At 44.7% G+C, this 27501-nt stretch overlaps 1 protein-coding gene and 1 pseudogene across 1 annotated transcript; one reads left to right on the forward strand and one right to left on the reverse strand.

The window, feature by feature from the left end:
- Positions 1-9495: 9495 nt before the first annotated feature.
- LOC147970650 (mitochondrial import inner membrane translocase subunit TIM22-3-like) lies at positions 9496-15737 on the reverse strand. Its single transcript, XM_087525700.1, has 5 exons — positions 15361-15737; positions 13748-13812; positions 13572-13644; positions 13402-13455; positions 9496-10028 (listed from the first exon to the last, which is right to left on the reverse strand). Exons 1-5 carry the CDS (start codon positions 15611-15613, stop codon positions 9799-9801), a joined length of 675 nt encoding a protein of 224 aa, XP_087381826.1. The 5' UTR covers positions 15614-15737; the 3' UTR covers positions 9496-9798.
- A 2744-nt stretch (positions 15738-18481) lies between these two features.
- On the forward strand, positions 18482-20764 carry LOC147970651 (protein FAR1-RELATED SEQUENCE 5-like; annotated as a pseudogene).
- Positions 20765-27501: the final 6737 nt, after the last annotated feature.

Here is a 27501-nt window from a genome sequence, read left to right on the forward strand (position 1 = left end):
CTAGTGACAAGCATTAAGCATAGCAAAGTCATAGCAACATCAATCTCAGAACATAGTGGACACTAGGGATCAAACCCTAACAAAACTAACTCGATTACATGATAAATCTCATCCAACCCATCACCGTCCAGCAAGCCTACGATGGAATTACTCACGCACGGCAGTGAGCATCATGAAATTGGTGATGGAGGATGGTTTATGATGATGATGGCGATGGATTCCCCTCTTCGAAGCCCCGAACGGACTCCAGATTAGCCCTCCCGAGAGAGTTTAGGGCTTGGCGGTGGCTCCGTATCGTAAAACATGATGAATCTTTCTCTCTGATTTTTCTCTCCGAACACGAATATATAGAGTTGGAGTTGAGGTCGGAGGAGCTCCAGGGGGCCCACGAGGTAGGGGGCGCGCCCAGGGGGGCAGGCGAGCCCCCCACCCTCGTGGCTAGGGTGTGGGCCCCTTGGTCTTGATCTTTTGCCAGTATTTTTTATTATTTCCAAAAATAATCTCCGTGAAGTTTCAGGTCATTCCGAGAACTTTTGTTTCTACACATAAATAACACCATGGCAATTCTGCTGAAAACAGCGTCAGACCGGGTTAGTTCCATTCAAATCATGCAAGTTAGAGTCCAAAACAAGGGCAAAAGTGTTTGGAAAAGTAGATACGACGGAGACGTATCATGGCATTCGAGCCAGGTTTATGCGTAGATGTCTTATGCACGAGTAGAACACAAAGGAGTTGTGGGCGTGGGTATATACATATTGCTTGCCGTCACTAGTTGATTCTTGATTCAGCGGCATTGTTGGATGAAGCGGCTCAGATCGATATTACGTGTACACTTACACGAGACTGGTTCTACCGACGTGCTTCTCACATAGGTGGTTAGTGGGTGTCTGTTTCTCTAGCTTTAGTTGAATTGGATTCAATGAACAGGGTTCTTTCTGAAGATCAAAACGCAATCACTATACCGCGTTGTAGTTTTTGATGCATAGGTAAGAACGGTTCTTGCTCAGCCCGTAGCAGCCACGTAAAACTTGCAACAACAAAGTTGAGGACGTCTAACTTACTTTTGCAGGGCATGTTGTGATGTGATATGGTCAAGACATGATGCTAAATTTTATTGTATGAGATGATCATGTTTTGTAACACAGTTATCGGCAACTGGCAGGAGCCATATGGTTGTCACTTTATTGTATGAAATGCAATCGCCATGTAATTGGTTTACTTTATCACTAAGCGGTAGCGATAGTTGTGGAGGCAATAGTTGGCATGACGACAACTATGCTTCGATGGAGATCAAGGTGTCAAGCATGTGACGATGGTGATCATGACGGTGCTTTGGAGATGGAGATCACAGGCACAAGATGATGATGGCCATATCATATCACTTATATTGATTGCATGTGATGTTTATCTTTTATGCATCTTATTTTGCTTAGATCGACAGCAGAATTATAAGATGATCTCTCACTAAATTTCAAGGTATAAGTGTTCTCCCTGAGTATGCACCATTGTGAAAGTCCGTCGTGCCGAGACACCACGTGATGATCGGGTGTGATAAGCTCTTCGTTCACATCCAACGGGTGCAAGCCAGTTTTTGCACACGCAGAATACTCGGGTTAAACTTAACGAGCCTAGCATATGTAGATATGGCCTCGGAAAACTAAGACTGAAAGGTCGAGCATGAATCATATAGTAGATATGATCAACATAGTGATATTCACCATTGAAAACTACTCCATCTCACGTGATGATCGGACATGGTTTAGTTGATATGGATCACGTGATCACTTAGATGATTATAGGGATGTCTGTCTAAGTGGGAGTTCTTAAGTAATATGATTAATTGAACTTTAATTTATCATGAACTTAGTACTTGATAGTAATTTGCATGTCTATGTTGTTGTAGATAGATGGCCTGTGTTGTTGTTCCGTTGAATTTTAATGCGTTCCTAAAGAAAGCAAAGTTGAAAGATGATGGTAGCAATTACACGGACTGGGTCCGTAACTTGAGGATTATCCTCATTGCTGCACAGAAGAATTACGTCCTCGAAGCACCGCTAGGTGTACCACCCGCGCTAGCAACTGCAGACATTGTGAATGCCTGACAGTCGTGTGTTGATGACTACTCGATAGTTCAGTGTGCCATGCTTTACGGCTTAGAACCGGGACTTCAACGACGTTTTAAACGTCATGTAGCATATGAGATGTTCCAGGAGTTGAAGTTAATATTTCAAGCAAATGCCCGGATTGAGAGATATGAAATCTCCAATAAGTTCTACAACTGCAAGATGGAGGAGAAAAGTTCTATCAGTGAACATATACTCAGAATGTCTGGGTACCACAACCACTCGACTCAACTGGGAGTTAATCTTCCTGATGATAGTGTCATTGACAGAGTTCTTCAATCACTGCCACCAAGCTACAAGAGCTTCGTGATGAACTATAATATGCAAGGGATAGATAAGACGATTCCCGAGCTCTTCGCAATGCTAAAGGCTGCGGAGGTAGAAATCAAAAAGGAGAATCAAGTGTTGATGGTCAACAAGACCACCAGTTTCAAGAAAAAGGGTAAAGGGAAGAAGGGGAACTTCATGAAGAACGACAAGCAAGTTGCTGCTCAAGTGAAGATGCCCAAGTCTGGACCTAAGCCTGAGACTGAGTGCTTCTACTGCAAAGGGACTGGTCACTGGAAGCGGAACTGCCCCAAATATTTTGCGGATAAGACGGATGGCAAGGTGAACAAAGGTATATGTGATATACATATTATTGATGTGTACCTTACTAATGCTCGCAGTAGTGCCTGGGTATTTGATACTGGTTTAGTTGCTAACATTTGCAACTCGAAACATGGACTATGGATTAAGCGAAGATTGGCTAAGGACGAGGTGACGATGCGCGTGAGAAATGGTTCCAAAGTCTATGTGATCGCGGTCGGTACGCTACCTCTACATCTACCTTCGGGATTAGTTTTAGACCTGAATAATTATTATTTGGTGCCAGCAATGAGCACGAACATTATATCTGGATCTTGTTTGATGCAAGATGGTTATTCATTCAAATCTGAGAATAATGGTTGTTCTATTTATATGAGTAATATCTTTTATGGTCATGCACCCTTGAAGAGTGGTCTATTCTTGATGAATCTCGATAGTAGTGATACACATATTCATAATATTGAAGCCAAAAGATGCAGAGTTGATAATGATAGTGCAACTTATTTGTGGCACTGCCAGGTCATATTGGTGTAAAGCACATGAAGAAACTCCATTCTGATGGACTTTTGGAATCACTTGATTATGAATCACTTGGTACTTGCGAACCATGCCTCATGGGCAAGATGACTAAAACGCCGTTCTCCGGAACTATGGAGCGAGCAACGGATTTGTTGGAAATCATACATACTCATGTGTGTGGTCCGATGAATGTTGAGGCTCGCGGCGGGTATCATTATTTTCTCACCTTCACAGATGATTTGAGCAGATATGGGTATATCTACTTGATGAAACATAAGTCTGAAACATTTGAAAAGTTTAAAGAATTTCAGAGTGAAGTGGAAAATCATCATAACAAGAAAATAAAGTTTCTACGATCTGATCGAGGAGGAGAATATTTGAGTTACGAGTTTGGTCTTCATTTGAAACAACGTGGAATGGTTTCGCAACTCACGCCACCCGGAACACCACAGCGTATTGGTGTGTCTGAACGTCGTAATCGTACTTTACTAGATATGGTGCGATCTATTATGTCTCTTACTGATTTAGCGCTATCGTTTTGGGGTTATGCTTTAGAGACGGCGGCATTCACGTTAAATAGGGCACCATCTAAATCTGTTGAGACGACGCCTTATGAATTGTGGTTTGGCAAGAAACCAAAGTTGTCGTTTCTTAAAGTTTGGGGCTGCGATGCTTATGTGAAAAAGCTTCAACCTGATAAGCTCAAACCCAAATTGGAGAAATGTGTCTTCATAGGATACCCAAAGGAGACTGTTGGGTACACCTTCTATCACAGATCCGAAGGCAATACATTCGTTGCTAAGAATGGATCCTTACTAGAGAAGGAGTTTCTCTCGAAAGAAGTAAGTGGGAGGAAAGTAGAACTTGATGAGGTAACTGTAGCTGCTCCCTTATTGGAAAGTAGTTCATCACAGAAATCTATTCCTGTGACTCCTACACCAATTAGTGAGGAAGCTAATGATGAAGATCATGTAACTTCAGATCAAGTTACTACCGAACCTCGTAGGTCAACCAGAGTAAGATCCGCACCAGAGTGGTACAGTAATCCTGTTCCGGAAGTCATGTTACTTGACCATGACGAACCTACGAACTACGAGGAAGCAATGATGAGCCCAGATTCCGCAAAATGGCTTGAGGCCATGAAATCTGAGATGGGATCCATGTATGAGAACAAAGTGTGGACTTTGGTTGACTTACCCGATGATCGGCAAGCCATCTAGAATAAATGGATCTTCAAGAAGAAGACTGACGCTGACGGTAATGTTACTGTCTACAAAGCTCGACTTCTTGCGAAAGGTTTTCGACAAGTTCAAGGAGTTGACTACGATGAGACATTCTCACCCGTAGCGATGCTTAAGTCCGTACAAATCATGTTAGCAATTGCCGCATTTTCTGATTATGAAATTTGGCAAATGGATGTAAAGACTGCATTCCTGAATGGATTTCTGGAAGAAGAGTTGTATATGATGAAACCTGAAGGTTTTATCGGTCCAAAGGATGCTAACAAAGTGTGCAAGCTCCAGCGATCCATCTATGGACTAGTGCAAGCATCTCGGAGTTGGAATAAACATTTTGATAGTGTGATCAAAGCATATGGTTTTATACAGACTTTTGGAGAAGCCTATATTTACAAGAAAGTGAGTGGGAGCTCTGTAGCATTTCTAATATTATATGTGGGTGACATATTGTTGATTGGAAATGATATAGAATTTCTGGATAGCATAAAGGGATACTTGAATAAGAATTTTTCAATGAAAGACCTCGGTGAAGCTGCTTATATATTGGGCATCAAGATCTATAGGGATAGATCAAGACGCTTAATTGGACTTCCACAAAGCACATACCTTGATAAAATTTTGAAGAAGTTCAAAATGGATCAAGCAAAGAAAGGGTTCTTGCCTGTATTACAAGGTGTGAAGTTGAGTCAGACTCAATGCCCGACCACTTCAGAAGGTAGAGAGAAAATAAATGATGTTCCCTATGCTTCAGCCATAGGATCTATCATGTATGCAATGTTGTGTACCAAACCTGATGTGTGCCTTGCTATTAGCTTAGCAGGGAGGTACCAAAGTAATCCAGGAGTGGATCACTGGACATCGGTCAAGAACATCCTGAAATACCTGAAAAGGACTAAGGATATGTTTCTTGTTTATGGAGGAGACAAAGAGCTCGTCGTAAATGGTTACGTCAATGCAAGCTTTGACACTGATCCAGATGACTCTAAGTCACAAACCAGATACGTGTTTTTATTGAACGGTGGAGCTGTCAGTTGGTGCAGTTCTAAGCAAAGCGTCGTGCCAGGATCTACGTGTGAAGCGGAGTACATAGCTGCTTCGGAAGCAGCAAATGAAGGAGTCTGGAGGAAGGAGTTCATATCCGATAAAGGTGTCATACCTAGTGCATCGGGTCCAATGAAAATCTTTTGTGATAATACTGGTGCAATTGACTTGGCAATGGAATCCAGATTTCACAAAACAACCAAGCACATCAAGAGACACTTCAATTCCATCCGCCGTCAAGTCAAGAAGGGAGACATAGAGATTTGCAAGATACATACGGATCTGAATGTTGCAGACCCGTTTACTAAGCCTCTCTCACGAGCAAAACATGATCAGCACCAAGACTCCACGGGTGTTAGAATCATTACTCTGTAATCTGGATTATTGACTCTAGTGCAAGTGGGAGACTGAAGGAAATATGCCCTAGAGGCAATAATAAAGTTGTTATTTATATTTTCTTATATCATGATAAATGTTTATTATTCATGCTAGAATTGTATTAACCGGAAACTTAGTACATGTGTGAATATATAGACAAACAGAGTGTCACTAGTTTGCCTCTACTTGACTAGCTCGTTGAATCAATGATGGTTATGTTTCCTAACCATAGACATGAGTTGTCATTTGATTAACGGGATCACATCATTAGAGAATGATGTGATTGACTTGACCCATCCGTTAGCTTAGCACGATGATCGTTTAGTTTGTTGTTATTGCTTTCTTCATGACTTATACATGTTCCTATGACTATGAGATTATGCAACTCCCGGGTACCGGAGGAACACTTTGTGTGCTACCAAACGTCACAACGTAACTGGGTGATTATAAAGGTGCTCTACAGGTGTCTCCAATGGTGCTTCTTGAGTTGGCATAGATCGAGATTAGGATTTGTCACTCCGATTGTCGGAGAGGTATCTCTGGGCCCTCTCGGTAATGCACATCACTATAAGCCTTGCAAGCATTGTGGCTAATGAGTTAGTTGTGGGATGATGTATTATGGGACGAGTAAAGAGACTTGCCGGTAACGAGATTGAACTAGGTATTGAGATACCGACGATCGAATCTTGGGCAAGTAACATACCGATGACAAAGGGAACAACGTATGTTGTTATGCGGTTTGACTGATAAAGATCTTCGTAGAATATGTAGGAACCAATATGTACATCCAGGTTCTGCTATTGGTTATTGACCAGAGACGAGTCTCGGTCATGTCTACATAGTTCTCAAACCCGTAGGGTCCGCATGCTTAAAGTTCGGTGACGATCGGTATTATGAGTTTATGTGTTTTGATGTACCGAAGGTAGTTCGGAGTCCCGGATGTGATCACGGACATGACGAGGAGTCTCGAAATGGTCGAGACATAAAGATTGATATATTGGACGGCTATATTCGGACACCGGAAGTGTTCCGGATGATTTCGGAGAAAACCGGAGTGCCGGATGGGTTACCGGAACCCCCCGGAAAAGTATTGGGCCTGAGGGGAGAGAGAGGGCTGCAGCCCAGGAGGTGGTGCGCCCCCTCCCATGGGGAGTCCAAATTGGACTATGGGAGGGGGCGCGGCCCCTCTTTCCCTCTCCCTCTCCCTCTCCCTCTCCCTCTCCCTCTCTTTCCTTCCCCCTTCCATCTTCCTAGTTGGACTAGGAAAGGATGAATCATCTTCCTTTCCTCCTCTCCTTGGGGCGCACCAAGGCTGGCCGGCCTCCCCCCTTTCTCCTTTATATACGGGGGCGGGAGGGCACCCAAAGACACACAAGTTGATTGTTCCAAGCCATGTGCGGTTCCCCCCTCCACCATAATCCACATCGATCATATCGTAGCAGTGCTTAGGCGAAGCCCTGCGTCGGTAGCAACATCATCACCGTCATCACGCTGTCGTGCTGACGGAAATCTCCCGTGAAGCTCTGCTGGATCGGAGTTCGTGGGACGTCATCGAGCTGAACGTGTGCTGAACTCGGAGGTGTCGTGCGTTCGGTACTTGGATTGGTCGGATCGTGAAGACGTACGACTACATCAACCGCGTTCTCATAACGCTTCCGCTTACGGTCTACAAGGGTACGTGGACGATACTCTCCCCTCTTGTTGCTATGCATCACCATGATCTTGCGTGTGTGTAGGAATTTTTTTGAAATTACTACGTTTCCCAACAGGTACGTGGACAACACTCCCCCCTCTCGTTGCTATGCATCACCATGATCTTGCATGTGCATAGGAATTATTATTTTTAAATTACTGTGTTCCCCAACATTCATAAGCTCCGAGGGAGAGGAGTCATGGACCATAAATCCCTCTATGCGGATGACGCAATCGTGTTTGTAGCTCCGATCAAAAGTGATGTGGACAACCTTGCGACTATTCTAAGAGGCTTTGGGGATGTCATCGGTTTGTGCACCAACTTCCATAAGAGCTCGATGGTTCCGATTCGGTGCGGTAACCTTGATTTGGGCGCATTACCCAAGGGTTGCCGGTTGTTAGGGCCTCCTTCCTGCTGCAAGCTAAAGCTCGTTGACCTGCAATTCCTTGTGGACAAGGTGGCAAGCAGATTAACAACATATGAGGGCCAGAAAATCACCACCATTGGGCGCGCGGCTCTTGTCAAGTCGGTGCTCGCTCTCCAAGTGATCTACTTCATCACGCCGCTTGTCATACAACCCATCATCCTTCAAAACATCGACAAGCTTGAGAGGGCCTTCCCGTGGTCCGCGTAAGATAAGACAACCGGGGCAAAATGCAAGGTCAATTGGGACATTGTCACTCGGCCGCTTGCTTATGGTGGGCTTGGGTTCCTCGACACCTATAAGTTCCGCGGGCATTGAGACTGCGGTGGTCTTGGTATGAATGGAAGGAGCCAAACAAAATTGTGGGTTGGGACAGATAACCCGTGTGATGAGAAAGATCTCAACTTCTTCTACGCTTGCACCACAATCAAGGTTGGGAATGGGGGGAGGACACCCTTCTGGGAATCCCCTTGGCTTCTTGGACGCAACCCTAAGGACGTTGCTCCTCTCAATTACGAGTCTTCGCCACGGAAACATTGGAAGGTGCGGGAGGCCCTCAACGAAAACGCGTGGATCCTCAAAACCAGGCCGCCTGCGGTTGTTTCCATCCAACATGTAATACAATTCTTCACCCTTTGGATGCTTCTGCATGAGGTGCATCTTGATGAGCTTGCCGAGGAGAACATAATATGGAAACACTCGGACTCTCGGTATTACTCTGCGGCCTATGCTTATAGGGCATAGTTTTTGGGCTTGGTCCTCTCCCCCATGGACCAAATGGTTTGGAAGCCTTGGGCCCCACCGAAGGTCAAGTCCTTTGCTTGGCTCGCGCTGCAAGATAGAATTTGGACCGCCAACAGACTGGCTAAGCGAGGTTAGCCAAATTGTGGCCCCTGCCCCTTGTGTCGGGGAGCGCAAGAATGTGGAACCCATCTATTCTTCAGGTGCAGCTTCACGCCGAGTCTTTGGAATTTGGTTATTCAGAAATTACTCATACACGACATGGATACGTCTGCGTGGAGCTCGTTCGACTCAGTCAAGGCATGGTGGGCGAACACGAGTGTCGTGGGCACCACCAACCAAAAAGTGAAGGCCTCGATCACCATGCTTGTGTTGTGGGTCATTTGGAATGAGAGAAACACAAGAGTGTTCAGGCATAAGAGCACACCTCCGCCAACTTTACTCAACAGCATCATCGCCAAGGCAAAGAAGTTAGGGTCTTTTCTATTGCGAGGATAATTGTCATGCCGTACTCTAGGTGTGTGTTGTAACAAACTCTTCTCTCCTTATTTAATATACGAGGCCTTTGCCTCCATTTCAAAAAAAAGAAGAGAGAAGTGACAACACAGATTCGTAAGGGGCAAAGAGGAGAAGTGGTGATACGGATGGATCGTTTCTCGCATTGGAACGCAGACACATTTGCTAGTAAAACTAAAACAATGGTATGCAGTTGCGTACTCTCTGGGAAAATTTTAAATAACAAGACAATCCTTGAAAATTATCAGTCTAGTCTTATTCTGAGACCTGATGAAATATTACTGGAGTACCCGTCATATACAAGAGAATCCGCTAGAAATGGACTATCACAAAGATTCAGGCAATCTGCTGCCCAGGTTATACACAATTATTCATCAGGTCACCAGCTAAGCTGCTTTCCTTCTGGAGGGTAATTTGCAAAACTGTTCAAAGGCAGAGTAGAATGATCATCCTTCGCGATACACTAAACTGGAAACAAAAAGCTCAGCCCGATGCATTTACATGCACAGATATCAAAGTATCATGCCCCCAGGTCCTTCAGCTTTCTCGGAACTTTGACAAAAAGTTTTGAAACGAAGAGAAGCCTTCCATCGCATCGTGCGGCATGTTAAGCGTGAAGGGGGGAAGAACACTCGGACCAGCCTTCAGATCCTTCAGGCCAGCAGCTGACGGTAGCGCAAGCGCAGGTTGCTGTCTATTGAGCTTTTCTATGATGTACGAGAAAGTTCCAAAGGCCAGACAGCTCTGAATCAGAGTTTGCGGTGCACCTGCAACAGACAGCAGAAAATATGGTACTGAGGTGATCAATACATATGAAGCAGTTTATTTATGCTACAGGAGAGAAAACAGAAACACTAACTCCTGCCCCACTCCCTACAAAAAGCACAAAGAGAAGTTGTATTCTCAGCACAATTGGTGAGGGACTTCTCAATTTTTATCCGTACAATAAATGACCAACCAACAGCAAATATATATCTGTACAATGATCACTGGTATGCATGAGTTAATCTACATGCCAGAGATGATACGATAAGGAAGAACTGTTTTTTCCTCCTCTCTCCCACGTCGCTCCCGTAGGCGACTGGGAGGGAACCCTAGCCACCGGGCTCCTCCTCCTCCCCTGCCGCCGCCGAAGGGCGCGACCGAGCGAAGCCCAGCGGCGGCAGGGCTTCTCACCTCCTCACGCGTGGGCTGGGGCGCTGCGATTTCAAGGGTCGTGGTGCTGCCACTCAGGGTGTGTTTGGTTGGGGTCACCAAGTGGAATGTAATGGGCTGGTTCCGCACCCAAGGCCCACTCCGGTGTTTGATCTGTCCAAGGAACAGGGAATGGCATATTCCCTGATTATGCCGATCCAAGCGATGCCTCCAATCGAGCGGCAAGGTTGTCAGAATCGCAATTCTGTTATACGACTTTATGATCCAAACAGAGTTAGTAGAATCTACGTTTCTACGATCCCAATAGTTAAGATTCTATGACTGGCGATCCTACCATCAGAGCTCCGATTGGATTCAAAATCACGATTCTGACAACCTTGTCAAGAGGACCAAGCAGAACGCTCGTTTCAGCGTCTCTCCCTCTCTGGATCTGCGACGACGGCAAGCACTCCCACCTTACTCCCTCTCCGGCGAGGGCTGTCCCTAGACTCCCCCTCGTCTCTCCTCTGTGATGGCATGCAGCAGCAGCGGGCGGTGACCTAGCAGTGGCGGCTAGGTACAAGCGGGGCAACGATCAAGCAACTGGGCGGCGGCTGTAGCTGCCAGCTTGGGCAGAGCGGCAGCAGCAGAAGGAGCAGCACCTCATGGGCTGTGGTAGTGGCTGGTGGTTGCAGGTGGCGGCCTCAATTGCTGGGCGGCAGCCAGGCACTGCACGTCTCGATTTGTTGAGCGGCACAACATGAGGAATTGGCAGGCGGTGGCTACACCACGGAAGAGAATCAGGCTCTGGTCCATCGTCCTCTCTCCCTTGTGCATTTGCTAGACTAGGGATCCTAAATGGAAATTTGTACATGTTTGTTCTTGCCTTTTGCAACGACTGTAAATTTGTGCATGCCATGGACCATTTATTGATGATTCTTTCTAAATTTATTAGTTAAATATGATTGTGTATAGACTATTGATGTTATTTATTTGGCATAATTGTGAAGCAAAATATAAATTGTTGGTGATGAAAAGAAAATAAAACATTGTTTCAAAATTAAATATAAAGTGCTTCCGAAAATACAGTTAATGTTGCATATATAGCCAGAAAAGCAAACACTAATTTGAACATTTCTCATTCCATTCCATCAACCAAACATTGAGATGTAACCGTTTCATTCCACCTCATTATTCATACCAAACACACAGATGGAACCATTACATTCCATTCCACTTGATTCTTCAACCAAACACACCCTCGGTGTCTTCGGCGGCATGGCTGGCTTCTGGGCGGTGGGGCATGCTCGTGGTGGCCATGGCGGCAACCTAGGCTCTGCCCAGATCTGGCGTCCGGTAGGGGTTAGCGAGCGGGCCGGTAGCTTCTGTTGTGCCTAGGACGGCAGTGGCCGACAGCAATGGCTGCCCAGCAGTGCTCAGTCATGGCGGCTGCCAAGGCTTTGCCTTTCTCTACGGGCACGCAGGGCGTGCGAGATGGTAGCCCTAGGCGGGTTACGATGGGGCTGGCAATTGTTTGGGGTCTCAGAGGATGATGCGGCCGGCGATGCTGAGGCCGCCCGGCGACTGGAAGTGCCGGTTCCTGGGCAGATCCCTGTTAAGATCTGGAGGAGCCAAATCTTGACGGGGCGCTGGCTGCCGCTCCCTCCGAAGGTTCTGCCGGCAGGTGGCTGATGCGGGAGCCCAAGTGCAGGGGTTGGGTGTCCCCCAGGACGGGCAATTCAGCCGTGGCAGCGATGCTGCCCGGCTATGGCCCCCCTCCAACCGACCTTGTGGTGGGACCCTGATGGTAGGTGGGGAGGTGTCTTCCTCCGTTCGGTCGGCGGCGGCCGCATGTTATGCCGTTGGTGAGAGGTTTGGACAGGGATGCCGGGGCAGCGGCCTCAGGTGGCGGGCTACTCGGTAGGCTCTCCAGCGGGTCTACGGGTGGCACAGTGGTGGTTGTGCTTCTTGGTCGTGTGGGCGGCGAGAGGTGTTGCGGTGGGTGGCCTTGGCGTCTTCTCTGCTGTGGCAGTGAAGGTGCGCAGATCTGGTTATGGAGATCCCGGCTTCGTAGCAGCGGCTGACTTTGTTACTTCTTCGTGCCTCAAGGTAACAACCGGGTGAAAGCTCTGTGCTTCATCGCCGGCGGCGACGGCGTCCTTGGGTACTACTTTCCCCTTGAGGACATTGTCGCAGTTTCCCCCCTACAAAGGTTCCGAGTGAAAACCTTTGTTCATTCCATCGGGGACGGTGACGCTTTGCGCCATTTCCTTCTTGAGGGTGTTGCCTATGAGCCTATCGTTGGTCGTGGAGTGGTGGTGTCTTCAGGCCCTCCTGTATTCTTGCTCATCTTCGTCGTGTCTTTCCATCCGATGTATGTTGTCCGTTCTTTTTTATGTTCTACTTTGTTTGAGGGCTTACTCACCATCATGTATCGTTCAGCCATGTACTTGTGGTTCGTGCTTTACCCTCCATGCCAGCAATTGTGCATGCATAAATGGATCCAAGGGGGCAAGGCAAACCAAGGAGACAAAATAAAAAGCTATGACATCAAAACTGTAAGAACTAAGAAAATGTGCCATGTAACACCAAACTAATTCGGAAATCATTAGCAACATGCGCTAAACCACGAGAGATTACAGAAGCAAGTGAGCAACTGATGGAGAATTCAAAACGATCAATTTTTTAGCCTGATAAAACTTGCAGCTGATGCCAGATATCTAACCACGACCTAAAAGGCTATGTGTGCTCTCAAAATAAATCCCAAGTCCAGAAACCACCATGACACCAGCACACGTTTGCAGCCAACACTGGGGTTGCCAATCAGGTAAGATTTTTATCCAAATAACCACACTAGGCAACTAGAACAAAACAGGCAAATCATTCCCACTCTTATTGTTAAACTACATTAAACTATGTCAAAACCATAGTCTTTGGGCAAGGTATCCAGGAACAACCTGTAAATTTAGATAGTTCCAGCTATTAATTGCATTGCTATAACTTTACCTGGAAAACTCAAAGCAAGGCCAGTGCAACAGCCTGCAACTCCTGCGTTAATAACTGCAGACAAAAGATCCACAAGTCAATGGTCATCCTTGTCATTTTATACACCCTAAGTACTTCAAAAAAGGTAGCAGGCTAGCAGCGCAATCTTAAAGGGGGCATCAAAGACAGACCGTCGTCTTTGCCACGTAGCTTTCTTAAAGAGCAAGAAACCAAACTTTGAACGCCGGCAAGAACAGCAAATATCTAGAACATCAGACAAAATTCTCAATATGATGGTTAACAGAGAAAAATCTATTACAAATGAAATGAACATTGGTATCCAATAATGAAATATGTATCATCATACCTTAGCAGAAGAGGCAGCGTCAGCAAATGAGCCTTTAAACCCTTTTGTAGTAACCAAACCTTTTCCTAAAAGGTCACCAGATATAGTTAACATAACAAAGAGATATTGTTGTGTTTCGAATAGAAGGATGATACACAGCAGGGCAGCCTGACAGCACGTATGCCAAACAAAAATATTGTGCACAATGAACACACAAGGCTGAAACAATTCCAATTTACAGGTAGCATTAAATGATTGAATTGATTTGACATGACCACCAGATTCACTACCATATTCCATAAAAGATCTACGTTGTTATATTCAAGGTGGTAACGGCCGTAGCTAGATAGGCTATTTTTGTTATCCACAAATTAAGGTGGCATTTAGTTGGTGATTGGTTCATTGGGCCTCAGCCTGACTGTCAGTGGTGGAGTGCACAAAGCAGCAATTGGTTTATTATAAAAAATTAGACCAGTGGTTAAGTACTTAAGTACCACCCATGCATGTCGAGCAACTTAACATGATAACAGACGCCGCCAAGCTCCATACATACCTCCTTTACTAAGAAAGACCCTGCATGAGAATGCAACGTCGGGAGCATCTAATCTACCAATTAATCACCAGGTCTAGGTAAAACAGATTTGACAATTGACATGCTTTGGATTTTGGGCATCCAAAAACTTCTATGGATGACACAAAATCCAAATATTGTATTCGAAAATTAGGCATGTGCGTGAACCTATTTCTGTGCCCAAACCACTGGTAACAGATTAGCAACCAAAAACTGAGCTAGGTGTGTAACTCCATTGTTCCTTTGTGAGTTGCTTTTACTTTAGTTGTTAGTCCATAACAAGTTGTGTGAACACAGCACAAACACACAGTAAACATATGAGTTGAGTGTCCATATCTAGTTCGGTATGTTTGTATGAGCCAAAAGAAAGTTATCTACCAAATTTTCTGAGAGAACCCGCACATGTTCTGTAACAATTTTTTTCATTTGGCAGCATTAGCAAGTAATTTTATTTTATTTTATTGCAAGGAATAAACACATACTGCAGCTTCCAGATAGGTACGTATGCATGCAGCCAGGCCTTAAATCAAGTATAAACGGAGCAAAAAAAAATTGGTTTTGCCAACATTTCTGAGAAATTTCGCACATGTTTCAATCTAAGTAACCACGTGATTTTTCATGAGGAATAATTATTTGCGGTTAACTGTAAAATCCATCAACAATTTACTCCATGATCCTTGGTGCCAGTGTCACACAAATTCAACAAAATTGCTACAAGTTCAACTATCCTGAACATGTAATTATAATCAGCTGCATGAAACCCAAACAACACACTGTGTGCCGCAATTGAGCTTTATCTCCTAAATGTCCTCAACACTGGCACAGTATACTGCGAATCTAACAAAGAAAACCCAGAATCAAGTGCCTTATGAATGATACTAACTATAGACCGTGTGGACAATCAGTACTAAGGGCTGAATTGCACACCGCAGATTAGACATAACCTTATCCAATTACGAGAGGCCTAGAATAGAAAGGGAGCCAGCCAGGACCAAAGATCGCAGAGCCCTAACCCTAACGGACGTGTCGAGCCGAACGAGGAGGCGGAGGGACGGGGTGTTACCATATCCAACGACGGCGCCGACGAGGGAACCGGCGGCCGATTCCCAGGCGAAGCGGAGGAGGCAGACCCCAGGCGCCGCGGTGGCGGCGGAGAGCGGGCTCGGATTCCGCGACACGGAGAGGCGCGTCAGGATGGGGTTGGCGCGGGGGGGCCTCCGCGGCTGATGCGGAGACTCGTCGGAGGACTCGGCGTCGGTGGTGTCACCGCCATCGGAGGAGTAGTTTTCGTCCGGCTTCGGGTCGCCGCTCGCCATGGCCGTCGGTCGTACTCGTGACACTGCTGTTCGCGTGTGTCCGCAGCAGCACCTCGTCACGGGTACAGTGGCAGTGGGACTTCGTATTCGTAAGATTCAGCTTTTTTTTAACTTCGTAAGATTCAGCTTTACTGTTTTTTGCCCGTGCAATGCGAGCAACGCAAATACGATCGCTCAGGGTCATGTAATCATGTCCCGATGGCTCCACTTCCTGGACGATCTCTCGATCATCCATGACGATGGAGTCGTCGGCTCGGCAAAATTTCGTGTCTTACCCTTTTTCATTACTTTATTAATCAGATCCGGCCTTAGTTTGATTTTTTTTTAAATTTGACTTTTTTTCTTAGGACGCTGATACCACCACCCGTGTGGTATCTAGGGGTGTGCCGCATGTCCCGTGTGGCATCGACACAACCCCGTCCATACGACGGCGTCCGGGCGCACCAAGCCACAACTCGCATGTCCGATGTGTGGCGCCATCGCCACATGTCCAGGCGAGCGACCCCGCGGCCCGCACAACCTTTCTCGCCCGTCATCCCTATCCGCCTACGAACCATAGTGCCATCGTCTGTCGTCGTCTCCAACCTCTGAATCGGCCAATCTTCCTCTACCTCCATCGTCTTCCTTCTCTAGTTGCCATGGCAAGCAGAACAGATCTCTATCGCCCCCCCCCCCCAATCGACGGAAAAACACGCCAACGAGCTAACAGGTCGTTCTCCTATCTCCTCCTCCTTCCCCTGGCCCCAATAATTTCACTTCCAGATTGCCCACGTAGATGGCGACTGGATTCACACTATTATGGCAAACACACCACAGATTTGTATTGCATGGATCTACAACTAACATGAATTCCGGCCGTTCATGTTTATTCCCCTTTGCCCTCCAATGAACACAAAATCTGCCATGTTATATCCTAGATCTGATCTAAGCTTTTAGGTTGGGGTTGCTACCGGTAGGTGCTCGAGAAGGATGTGTAGGATTCACTAAGAGTTAGGATTCACTAAGATCAGGGCAGAAAAGAGCAATTTGGGCGGTACATATGGAGGGAAAAGAATTAGTTGCCACCTATCTTTGTTGTTAGTTGCCATCATGTTATGTTGTTACTTGTCATCATATTATGTTGATTGTTGCCAGCAGTTCAATATGATAGTTGCCATCCAAATTGTAGAAAAGAAAATGAATGTGCATGCCCTATCAACAGAAATGCACGGTTGCGATGTTTTCCTACTTGCCATGTTGTATTGGTTGTTTATGCAAGAAATGTGATAAGATTGTCATGCTTCCTTTTATGTGGAAACAGAAAAATGCAATTCGAATAGTAATGCGTTATTGTTCATGCAGTGACTGAAAACACAGTGGGAGAAGCAGAAAAAATGAATCATAAAGACGGGACTGATCCTTGGTTTTCTCGAAGGCCGCAAGCGCCCCCTTGAGATGCAGTAGAGTACAATCAACTCATTTCCGCAGGACCGACTGCCAATACTAGAGCAGTACACGTACATAGCTACGATGCATGATCAGAAAAATGACAGTTGACATGTTTGTGGGCTTGAAAATGGCATTCTACTTATGTACTACAATGTTATTGTTCGCATGTTCTTATGACATAACCACACAGACAGGGGTACTGTGGCAAGTTGCAACACATGGGGCTATCGACGACAGATATACGGGATGCCAGCTTCAAGTAGCAAATGTGGCAAATCAAGGTAACACATAAAAATAGCATACTGATGTGGTAAAAGAACTTGCAAGAATGGCAAGACTTACGAGTTTTTTGAAAAAATGCGGGACCATCATGTAGCATGTGGCAACAGGCGACAACCGGATACCTGCCATCAACATCGTACGCATGTGAGTTGCATGAAGTGATCTTGCGGACAATGTATCAGAAAAAGGAAATTAGGTGACATTGATGTTTACGTGGTGTGACGAAAATTGAAAAAAAATGACATTGGCGTTTGTTGCTGATATAGATAGAAAAAATGATGGAAAGTGCATTTGCCAAGTCTGGTCACCTGTATTTGCCACATGTGGACAACTGCGTGTGTCAAATTTAATGTATGACTAACAGTGGCCACACGTGATTGCACATAGTTGCCATGTCTTAACAACTGCACTTTCCATGTTTGAACAACTATAGTTGCCATGACTAAACAACTATGATTGCCATGTGTGAACAACTCTGGTTGCCAAGTGTGAACAACTACAGTTACCATGATTGAACAATTACATATGCCATGTTATAGAAACTATGGTTGCCATGCATTGACCAACTGCACATCATCGTAGGTTGTTATGGTGGAACCATAGCAGCAAAGGTCTCGTGGCAAGCTTCACCATTACAGGCCATCGGTATTGCAGATACAACACACCAAATTGAAGTGACACACCAACTTCGCGGCAGAACAAGGTAAATATGTGAACCAATAAAAATCGTGCATTTGCTTTTGTGGAAAAGCATTGGGGAAAGTGGATTTGTCACGGTGATGTTGGCAAACTATGATTGCCACCAAGTTAATACGTCCATTAGTCGTCTATGGTCATCCGGATTTGTCAATTACTGTCTGCGTGTATAAGCCATTTGTGATTAACTGCATTTGCCTTGTGGGCTCGTATCTAGAATGCAAGTTTTGATGTTAAGATGCTGGTTGCCATGACTTGGCAACTGCAGCTGCCATATTTGGTCAACTGTAGCTGCCATGGCTGAAAAACTGCAGTTGCCATGCATGGCCAGATGCAGATGCTCAAGGCTTGCATGTATGAATGATATCATGCCAATCAGATGCAGCTGTTGTATTTCATTACGATGAATATGCCATTCAAGCAATACTGCTTACACACATATCTATTTTTTTGCAAGAGCTTCAACTACAATCAACAGCGCTGCATGAACATCTATTGCGGGAACCTCAGAGCACACGGAAAGGGCGTTCCACGAACAAGTCACCGATGTTGCCACAAACAATGCAAAAACAGTGTCAGAAACTGGCAATCGTTGAAGCAATGACGACAAGCACGCCTGTGCACGCCAGCACAAGCAACACTCGAGCACATGAAACAGCCGCCAATACTGAAGTGAATGATGAAACTGATGACGAAACGCAAGGGGGAGAAGAAAATGGACAATCGGAAATTGTGCCACCTCAACCACCATATGCTGGGCAGAGATTTGGTTCGTTTGAAGATGCCAAGGAATACTACCAGAGATATGCGTTGTTCCATGGATTTGCGGTGAACACAAAATGCCATAGGAAAATAAAAAAACTAACGAGTGCAGTAGAGGTGAGATAAGGTGCTACAAGGCACGAAAGAACAAGAAGGGTAAAGGTGTTGTGCCTGTCATGCCTGAACGAAAGAGAGGCATCATTCTCAAGACGGAATGCCCTGTACGGATGAAGCTAAACGCAGATGGAGCATGGTGGATGGTCACCGAATATGTCGAAGAACACAACCACGACCTCATAAAGAAGTTTGACCTAGTAAAATTTCTGAGCGCCCATAGAGGATTAAGTCCCGTCGAGAAGAAATTCATAAGGTTGCTACATGATTGTAACGTCGGTCCATCAAGAATGGTCCAAATATTGTCCCTGATCCATAGCGGAGATGGTAGTCTGAGTAGCATGCCCTACATACCAGCAGACGTCACAAACCTAAAGGCAAAGTACCATAGAGAGAGCAGGTTGGCTGACATAGAAGACACAATCGCCTACTCCGAAGAGAAAGCAAAAGCAGATCCTGATTTCTTCTATAGGATAAGATTGGACGATAAGGACCGTGTCAGAAACATGTACTGGGTGGATGGTGCTGCAAGAAGAGCCTACAAACATTTCCCTGATTGCATTTCGTTCGACGCGACATATCTCACGAATATGTACAAGATGCCCTGTGCTCCATTCATAGGAATAAATAACCACAATCAGTCCTTGCAGTTCGGTTGCGGTCTCGTTCGAAACGAAGATACAGATGGTTACACTTGGCTGTTCAAAACCTTCTTGAAGTGCATGGATGGACTTGCTCCGATGAACATAATAACAGACCAGGATTTTAGAATGTGTGCAGGCATAGAGGAGGTATTTCTGTTGGTAGTGCACAGGCACTGCAGGTGGCATATTATTAAGAAGGTTAAAGAGACGCTAGGACCATTCTTTGTTGACCATCCAGAGCTACACAAGGCATTCAAGTTGTGTGTGGACCACAACTTGACGATGGAGGAGTTTGAACGGAGCTGGACAGCTATGATTGAAACATACCAAGTCCAAGACAACGAGACACTTAATAGCCTATGGGAGAAGCGAATGTACTGGGTGCCGCCCTACTTCATGTAGTGCTTCTTTCCATTTCTGCAGACTACGAGACGCAGCGAGGGGTTCAATGTTGTTTTGAAGCGTTACGTGAGCCCTGGCAACTCATTGCTGCAGTTTGCCAAGCAATATTCAGCTGTGCAGCAGAAAATACTGGGATCTAAGCTACAACAAGAAGCAAACACCGCACTCAAGAAGCCTAAATTGCTAACATATTTACCGATGAAGAGGCAGATGAGCAAGATATACACCAACAAGATATTTAACAAGTAAGTGAACGATATTACGGTCTTATTTGCCATGTATGACACGACACATTCAACATTGAAAAATGCTAAAAAAATATGTTTGCCATATCTGCTGGTTTGAAGCTGACATCTGTAGTGAACACATGAATGCAAAACAGAATGAAAAAACTGGAATAAAAAACTCTGTAGTTGTAAAAAATATTAGCTGCTGCTTGTTGTGAAACAAAGTGTAGCTGCCATTTTGAATGTGTTGTGGTTGCCATGTGGGATGTAGTATAGTTTCCATGTATAATGCAAACTGTATTTCACATGTAAGATGAACTCATATGCATTGAGAACAACATGATGCCGTTGCACTACCATGAAGATAGTAGTTGCCATGTAGAATGCAATGTAGTTGCCATCTTTTGACATGTTGATCGTTTAAAAAATAGCCCATGATTACATTAGACGCATAAACTATAGTTGCCATGTGAAATAAACTGTAGTTGCCATGTGAAATAAACTGCATTTGCCATGTTAAATAATCTGCAGTTGCCATGTTGAATAGTCTGCAGTTGCCATGTGGAAACAAATAATACAAAAAATTATGTGAAAAAAGCTTTCTCTGCCATCGTTGATTTCAATATGTTTTCTATGGTGTGACCTACCTCAACAAAAGTTCTACAAAAAGAATATCACTAGAGTATCTAAGCTCCCTAGAATGTGAGAGCTGTGAGCGCTCCAGCGGTGAGGGTCAAATGGACGACGTCTATTAGTGTCTCAACTATGGTATTGTTTGTCGTTTGGGTCAATCATCCAATTACATGTGTCCAACACTTGATGGGCTATGTGTCACTTACTTTTTTTTGAGAAAAAGGTTACATGTAGCTAATGTACATATGGTATAGGAAAAGTATATGGATGAACTCATGGGTACATGAACCCACTTTAGAAAAAAAATCATTTCTAAATGCCAAAAAAACCTGAAAACAATTTCACGTATACATCATCACATTCTATGGGCGTGCAAAAAGTTTCACGGAAAAGCAACTTTTTCTCTGGTCTGTGTAAAAAAGACAAAAAATGTTTCGTGGAACGATATTTAGGAGCACTAAAATTTGTCTTTTTCGTGGAGGCAAAATAGAAAAAGTTCACAAAAATTTGTGCCGCACACACATGTTGCGAAGATGTATGCATGAATTTTTTCCGGAATTTTTAACATTGTAAGACGTGTTTAAAATGCATTTTTAAAAAGCAGGTTCATATGCCCATGGGTTCAAGACGTCCTCGGTCCTACCTGGCGCTCATGTATATTTTGTATAAGGGAAATTAGTGATGTGGCTGACTATCCACGCCTATCAAAGTGATAGGCCACAATATTGGCGCTGCTAGCCTGACCCATCATGGTCACCTCAGCACCACACGGTTGCACCTGCGCTGCCAGTCCAGCACCGTGCTGCATGCACCACCCATCTCTCCATCTTTCTCCCCTTCTCTATGGCGGTAATTAATGTCCAACGATGGTAATGCGTGGGTCCTGGAAGAGCAAGCGGGGGGGGGGGGGGGGGTAGTCCGACATGGCTAGCGGCGGCGCTCGACAGGGGCGACCCCATCTTCACGACTTGGTCGCCTTCTTCAACACGCCATGGCCCACAAGATATTTATCACAACTCCTGGTCCCTCCTTCCCCTCCCTCTTTCATCCTTCCTTTGTCAACCTGATTCAAAATCAATCTCGCTCGCTTGAGGCCGAAAAAGTAGCGGATTCTTTTCGGATTTTGTCTCACTGTGCAAGGTTTAAAAAGAACACAACATGCCCATAAAATTAACAACAACGCCCGGCCCACAAATAGAGCAACAAATAATATATAAAAGAATCAACAAGCAAACAAATCGGAAAAATAGACGGCGCAGCAAAGCGCACATATGCCTCTAGTAAGAATTTAACGAGCACAAAACATGCAGATTCCAGGAAGAAAAAAAGCGTGCCAACATGTACACAACTTACCAGGTTGGCGAACAGACCTTCAAGGTGTGTACTCTCATGGGCATGTCCGATTCAGAACCTGAAGACCCGGACAAGGGAAGAAACTACTTTGTGAAGGCCTCAATAAATGAAGGTGAATACTACTGCCAATGCTGCAAATACGAACGTGACGGGATTGTGTGCTGCCACATACTCAAAATAATGGACATGCACGCGTTCACGCGATTGCCCCGCCATTTCATACGACGGCGATAGACTTGGGACGCTGACGATGCGTTGGGGCCACAAACATCAAATGCAGTTTGGCTATGCAAGATGACAAACCAGAGGCAACCATGGACTCCATGAGGCATGTTGTATTGACCAAGAACTATGGTGAACTAATAGATGAGGCATGCAAGAGTGATGAGACAGCAAGGGTGGCAGAAAAGCACAGGAAGGCCCTGAAAAGAGAGCTTGATGAGATCAAGAAGAGGAAGGTTGAAGAAGCCTTACACAGGTTCCCCCGCACCTCAAGTGTGCCTTCATCCATGGGTCTATCCTATGAAAACTCGAAGGTAGGGTCTAGAATAGCAAGCACACAAACTCAGGTCAGGAACCCGTCCCGTTCCATCACAAAAGGGCATCCAAAAGAGGTGAGATACAAATCTGGGATGGAAATTCAAGCAAAGCACAAGAAAGCAAAGAAAGGGACAGGCAATCCGTAAGCAATTGTGAAGGATTATAACTTGGGTGTTGGTGACAATTTTGTAACGTGGATGATCAAGGTTTAAAAAAATGCGAGAATGACTGTTGGTGGACAGTAGAAATTGAAAAAAATGCCATGTATGCATGACTAAATATGCGATGTAGTTGCTACTAAATCTGCCATGCAACTTCCACTGAATCTGCCATGTAATTGCTACCGAATCTGCCATCACATAGATTTCCGTTTTCAGTCCACGCGTTTTTGTTTCACACATATTGTATTGTATACATACTTTGTACGAACTAGTTGAAATGATCACGTGCAAAAACATGAGAGAGAATAGTTGCTTATGAACTACCATGCTAACCGATACAGTTATCACTTCAAAATCCCGAAACAAATGAAATGATTACTTGCACTAACCGTGTGTGATCAACTATATTTGCCATGTTTGAAGCATCATAAACGCATTCAAACTCCCAGTTGGTAGTCACATTCACAAACACATAATAATAGTGAACATAAAATTAGTTCTTTTCACACCTAAACAGGTTCAGGTCCACACTTATATTACAAATATTCAACGGCACATACACACCAACACTATATACTACAACTACGGGGGATGCAGTCATAACATAGCACACAGACATAGTTTCAAAGAACAAGGTGATACCTTACATTCCTCAACCACAGAATTTAAGGTAGACACGTGTATGGAGCATCACGTGATCACTTGTACTTCTTGTTTGCGGATTTGACAGTTCCCTCTATGAACTCCTGTGTCGAAGCCCGTGAGTTGAAATCTTCATTCATCAACCAGTTCCATGTATATATTTTACGGAGCTCAACGAGAATTGCAGCTGTGATCACAGGGACTCGTCGACCTTCCCATGTTGCAAGGTATTCCAACATGTAAAACCCGTAGTCATGCCTAAAACGAAACAAACAGGTAAACACATGCCAACAGAAACATGATAAACTTTGATGAAGAGATGAAAAGGTTTAAAATTGAGGTGGAGAACACATGAAAAAGATAGTAGTTACCCGTTTCCTTGCTTCTCAGTCATGACATACTCGATTGGAAAATGACTGATCTAGACCTTTGAGTTTTCGTAATGACGGTTCCAGGTCTCTTTCAGGTTGTTGATGAAGAATTCAACATGAGTAGTAAGGTCTTCATTAGCTCCTGAACGGATTGAATCAAACACCTCAAAACGTTGGTTCTTCAGGTTAAGGCAAATGGTGTAGTGGTGACCACACTTGTCATTTGGGTCATCTGGTGCAAGCAGCTGGAACATGGGGAACATGATCTGCAAGTAAAAAATAGAAAAGACAAAAAGGATTTCACATCAAAACAGAATGATGTACTTGCAATAAGGGATATATGGAAAGCAAGCATCAAGTGGACATAATGGACACATGGAAAAAGGTTCATTTGCCATGTGTAATTATCAAAAGTTGCCATCCATGGGTAAACAAAATTGCCCAGTATTTTAAGTGAATTTGCCACATAAGTTACATTAAAAGTTCACACTTCCTTAACAAAGTGCAGTTGTTGCCACATGAAACATCTGTCACGAACAGTATGTAACCCACATATCAAGTATAACTATTGACAAAACATAGCATGGAAAAAAGTAAAACATCTACAACAAGAAGAAACACTCACATATTTCTTCAGTGTGAGCTTGAAATCACCATGCATGAAAAAATGCTTCCTCGGGATTTATGGTGGAAGTAACCATCCCATATTTTGCAGGTCACGCTGTACTGCATGGTCGTCTTGTCGGGACAAATGTCCACATGCCTGTTGATGAAGTCAATCCCACATGCAACTACATTATTTGACATTTTACCAGTAGGTCTCACAGACTCAGCAAGATCACCCAGGTTGACGTATGTCGCATCACATTGTATGATTTTGGTTCTGTCCAAACATGAGCTGTATGAAAATGATATAACATGAAAGAATCATGTCTACTAAAAAATAAAAATAAAAATAAACAACGCATGGCCAAAAGGGAAAAAAATATCAGAGAAAAGCAAGTAAGGAGTTATGTGGTGTGGATATTACGCTTTCAGCTCCTTCATGTGCTTGCTGTTCGACCTCGCATTTCTGAAACACTTGACAATATCGTATAGTTGGGTCTACTCCTTTGTAGCCTTAACATCGGGCTCAAAGTCATCCACTGGTGGTGCGTGAACTATCCTTGTCTGCCTCATAGATCCAGGGGTTGCACTTCTAACGGTATCCTCGGATACTGCCTTAGCAGGCATGTCCGAACTTGTTTGGCCCTGATTCCATGAGGACCTGCTATTTAATGCTTCCTGATCAATCCTATGGTAAGCTTCTTCGAGGGACAAAGAAATCTCCTCAGGGGTGGCTAGAAGAATAAGATAGTGGGATAAGAAACTTGGGCACAACAAGTTATTCTGCAAAATAGTTCAAACTATGAAGTGTAATTGCTGTTAAGAAAGTCAATGTCAAATGTTAATTCGTAAACAAAGTTTGCCATGTGGAAAGTGCACTGCAGTCGCCATGTGCAATGCAAAGCAGTTGCCGCATGGCAACAACTGTAGTTGCCAGGCACAATTGAAAGTGCAACTATCCCTGGGTGGTTTTGGTAATTCCTAACAACATATAGCTCATTGAACTAATGCTCTTTCAAGATGATCATTCAAAAAGTTCAATGATTGGCATGGCATGGACTAGGAATGTGGACCCCTCAAAATGCTAAGGACACATATTGGCTCAAGCTCAAGACTCTGCCTTTTCATTTTAGTGATCCAAGATCACATTGAGTCCATAGGAAAAGCCAATACTATTAAAAGGGGATGAGGTGTTGCTTAGTGGCTTGCTTGCTCAAAATGCTTAGTGATATGCTCCAAAAGCCCTCAACCACTTCCTCATATCCACATATTGTTGGGGAACGTAGTAATTTCAAAAAAATTCCTACGCACACGCAAGATCATGGTGATGCATAGCAATGAGAGGGGAGAGTGTTGTCTACGTACCCTCGTAGACCATTCGCGGAAGCGTTATATCAACGCGGTTGATGTAGTCATACGTCTTCACGTCCGACCGATCCAAGTACCGAAAGCACGGCACCTCCGAGTTCTGCACACGTTCGGCTCGGTGACGTTCTCGCCTTCTCGATCCAGCAAGAGGGGCGAAGTAGTAGATGAGTTCCGGCAGCACGACGGCGTGGTGACGGTGTTGGTGAAGAACAATCTCCGCAGGGCTTCGCCTAAGCACTACGAAAACTATGACGGAGGATAAACTAGAGGAGACGGGGTTGCCGGCACACGGCTTGGTGTTTCTTGATGTGTCTTTGGTGCTAGCCCTACCCCTCTATTTATATGTTGAGCCCTGGGGTCGAAACTTGGAGTAAAAGCCTCCTCAAAGTCGGTTTCACCCGAAAGGCAAGAGTCCTTCTTGGACTCCAGGGCTAGACGCCAGGGTTCCCGGCGTCTACCCCCTAGACGCCAGGGTTCCTGGCGTCTAGCCTCTGGTCTCTGCAAAACTTCCTTTTGCACTTTCCAAAAGCCTCGTGGGCTTTCCCCTTTGGCCCAGATAAAGTGTTCTCGTGCCCAAACATTTCGGGAAACATCCGGAACCCATTCCGGTGAATTCCGGAACCCTTCCGAAGATCAAACACTACTATCCCATATATCAAACTTTGTCTCTAGACCATTCTGGAGTTCCTCGTCATGTCCGTGATCTCATCCCGGACTCCGAACAACATTCGGTCATCAACATACATAACTCATATAGTATTATATCGTCAACGAACGTTAAGCGTGCGGACCCTACGGGTTCGAGAACTATGTAGACATGACCGAGACACCTCTCTGGTCAATAACCAATAGCGGGACCTAGATGCCCATATTGGCTCCTACATATTCTACAAAGATCTTTATCGGTCAGACCGCATAACAACATACGTTGTTCCCTTTGTCATCGGTATGTTACTTGCCCGAGATTCGATCGTCGGTATCTCAATACCTAGTTCAATCTCGTTACCGGCAAGTCTCTTTACTTGTTCCCTAATACATCATCCCGCAACTAACTCATTAGTTGCAATGCTTGCAAGGCTTATAGTGATGTGCATTACCGAGTGGGCCCAGAGATACCTCTCCGACAATCGGAGTGACAAATCCTAATCTCGAAATACGCCAACCCAACAAGTACCTTTGGAGACACCTGTAGAGCACCTTTATAATCACCCAGTTACGTTGTGACGTTTGGTGGCACACAAAGTGTTCCTCCGGTAAACGGGAGTTGCATAATCTCATAGTCATAGGAACATGTATAAGTCATGAAGAAAGCAATAGCAATAAACTAAACGATCAAGTGCTAAGCTAACAGAATGGGTCAAGTCAATCACATCATTCTCCTAATGATGTGATCCCGTTAATCAAATGACAACTCATTTCTATGGTTAGGAAACATAACCATCTTTGATCAACGAGCAAGTCAAGTAGAGGCATACTAGTGACACTCTGTTTGTCTATGTATTCACACATGTATTATGTTTCCGGTTAATACAATTCTAGCATGAATAATAAACATTTAACATGATATAAGGAAATAAATAATAACTTTATTATTGCCTCTAGGGCATATTTCCTTCAGTCTCCCACTTGCACTAGAGTCAATAATCTAGTTCACATCGC

This window comes from Triticum urartu, chromosome 5A (assembly GCF_056163025.1).
Source record: "Triticum urartu cultivar PI428250 chromosome 5A, HENAU_Tu73, whole genome shotgun sequence".
Classification (NCBI taxonomy): Eukaryota; Viridiplantae; Streptophyta; class Magnoliopsida; order Poales; family Poaceae; genus Triticum; species Triticum urartu.

What these genes read in the sequence shown, in the direction of transcription:
- LOC147970650 (XM_087525700.1), bottom strand. Translation starts at nt 15,613, where the DNA reads ATGGCGAGCGGCGACCCGAAGCCGGACGAAAACTACTCCTCCGATGGC. An exon ending in ACGCTGCCTCTTCTGCTAAG is followed by an intron (nt 13,645 to 13,747) that starts GTATGATGATAC and finishes CTGATGTTCTAG; the next exon opens with ATATTTGCTGTTCTTGCCGG. An exon ending in CCTTGCTTTGAGTTTTCCAG is followed by an intron (nt 10,029 to 13,401) that starts GTAAAGTTATAG and finishes TGTCTGTTGCAG; the next exon opens with GTGCACCGCAAACTCTGATT.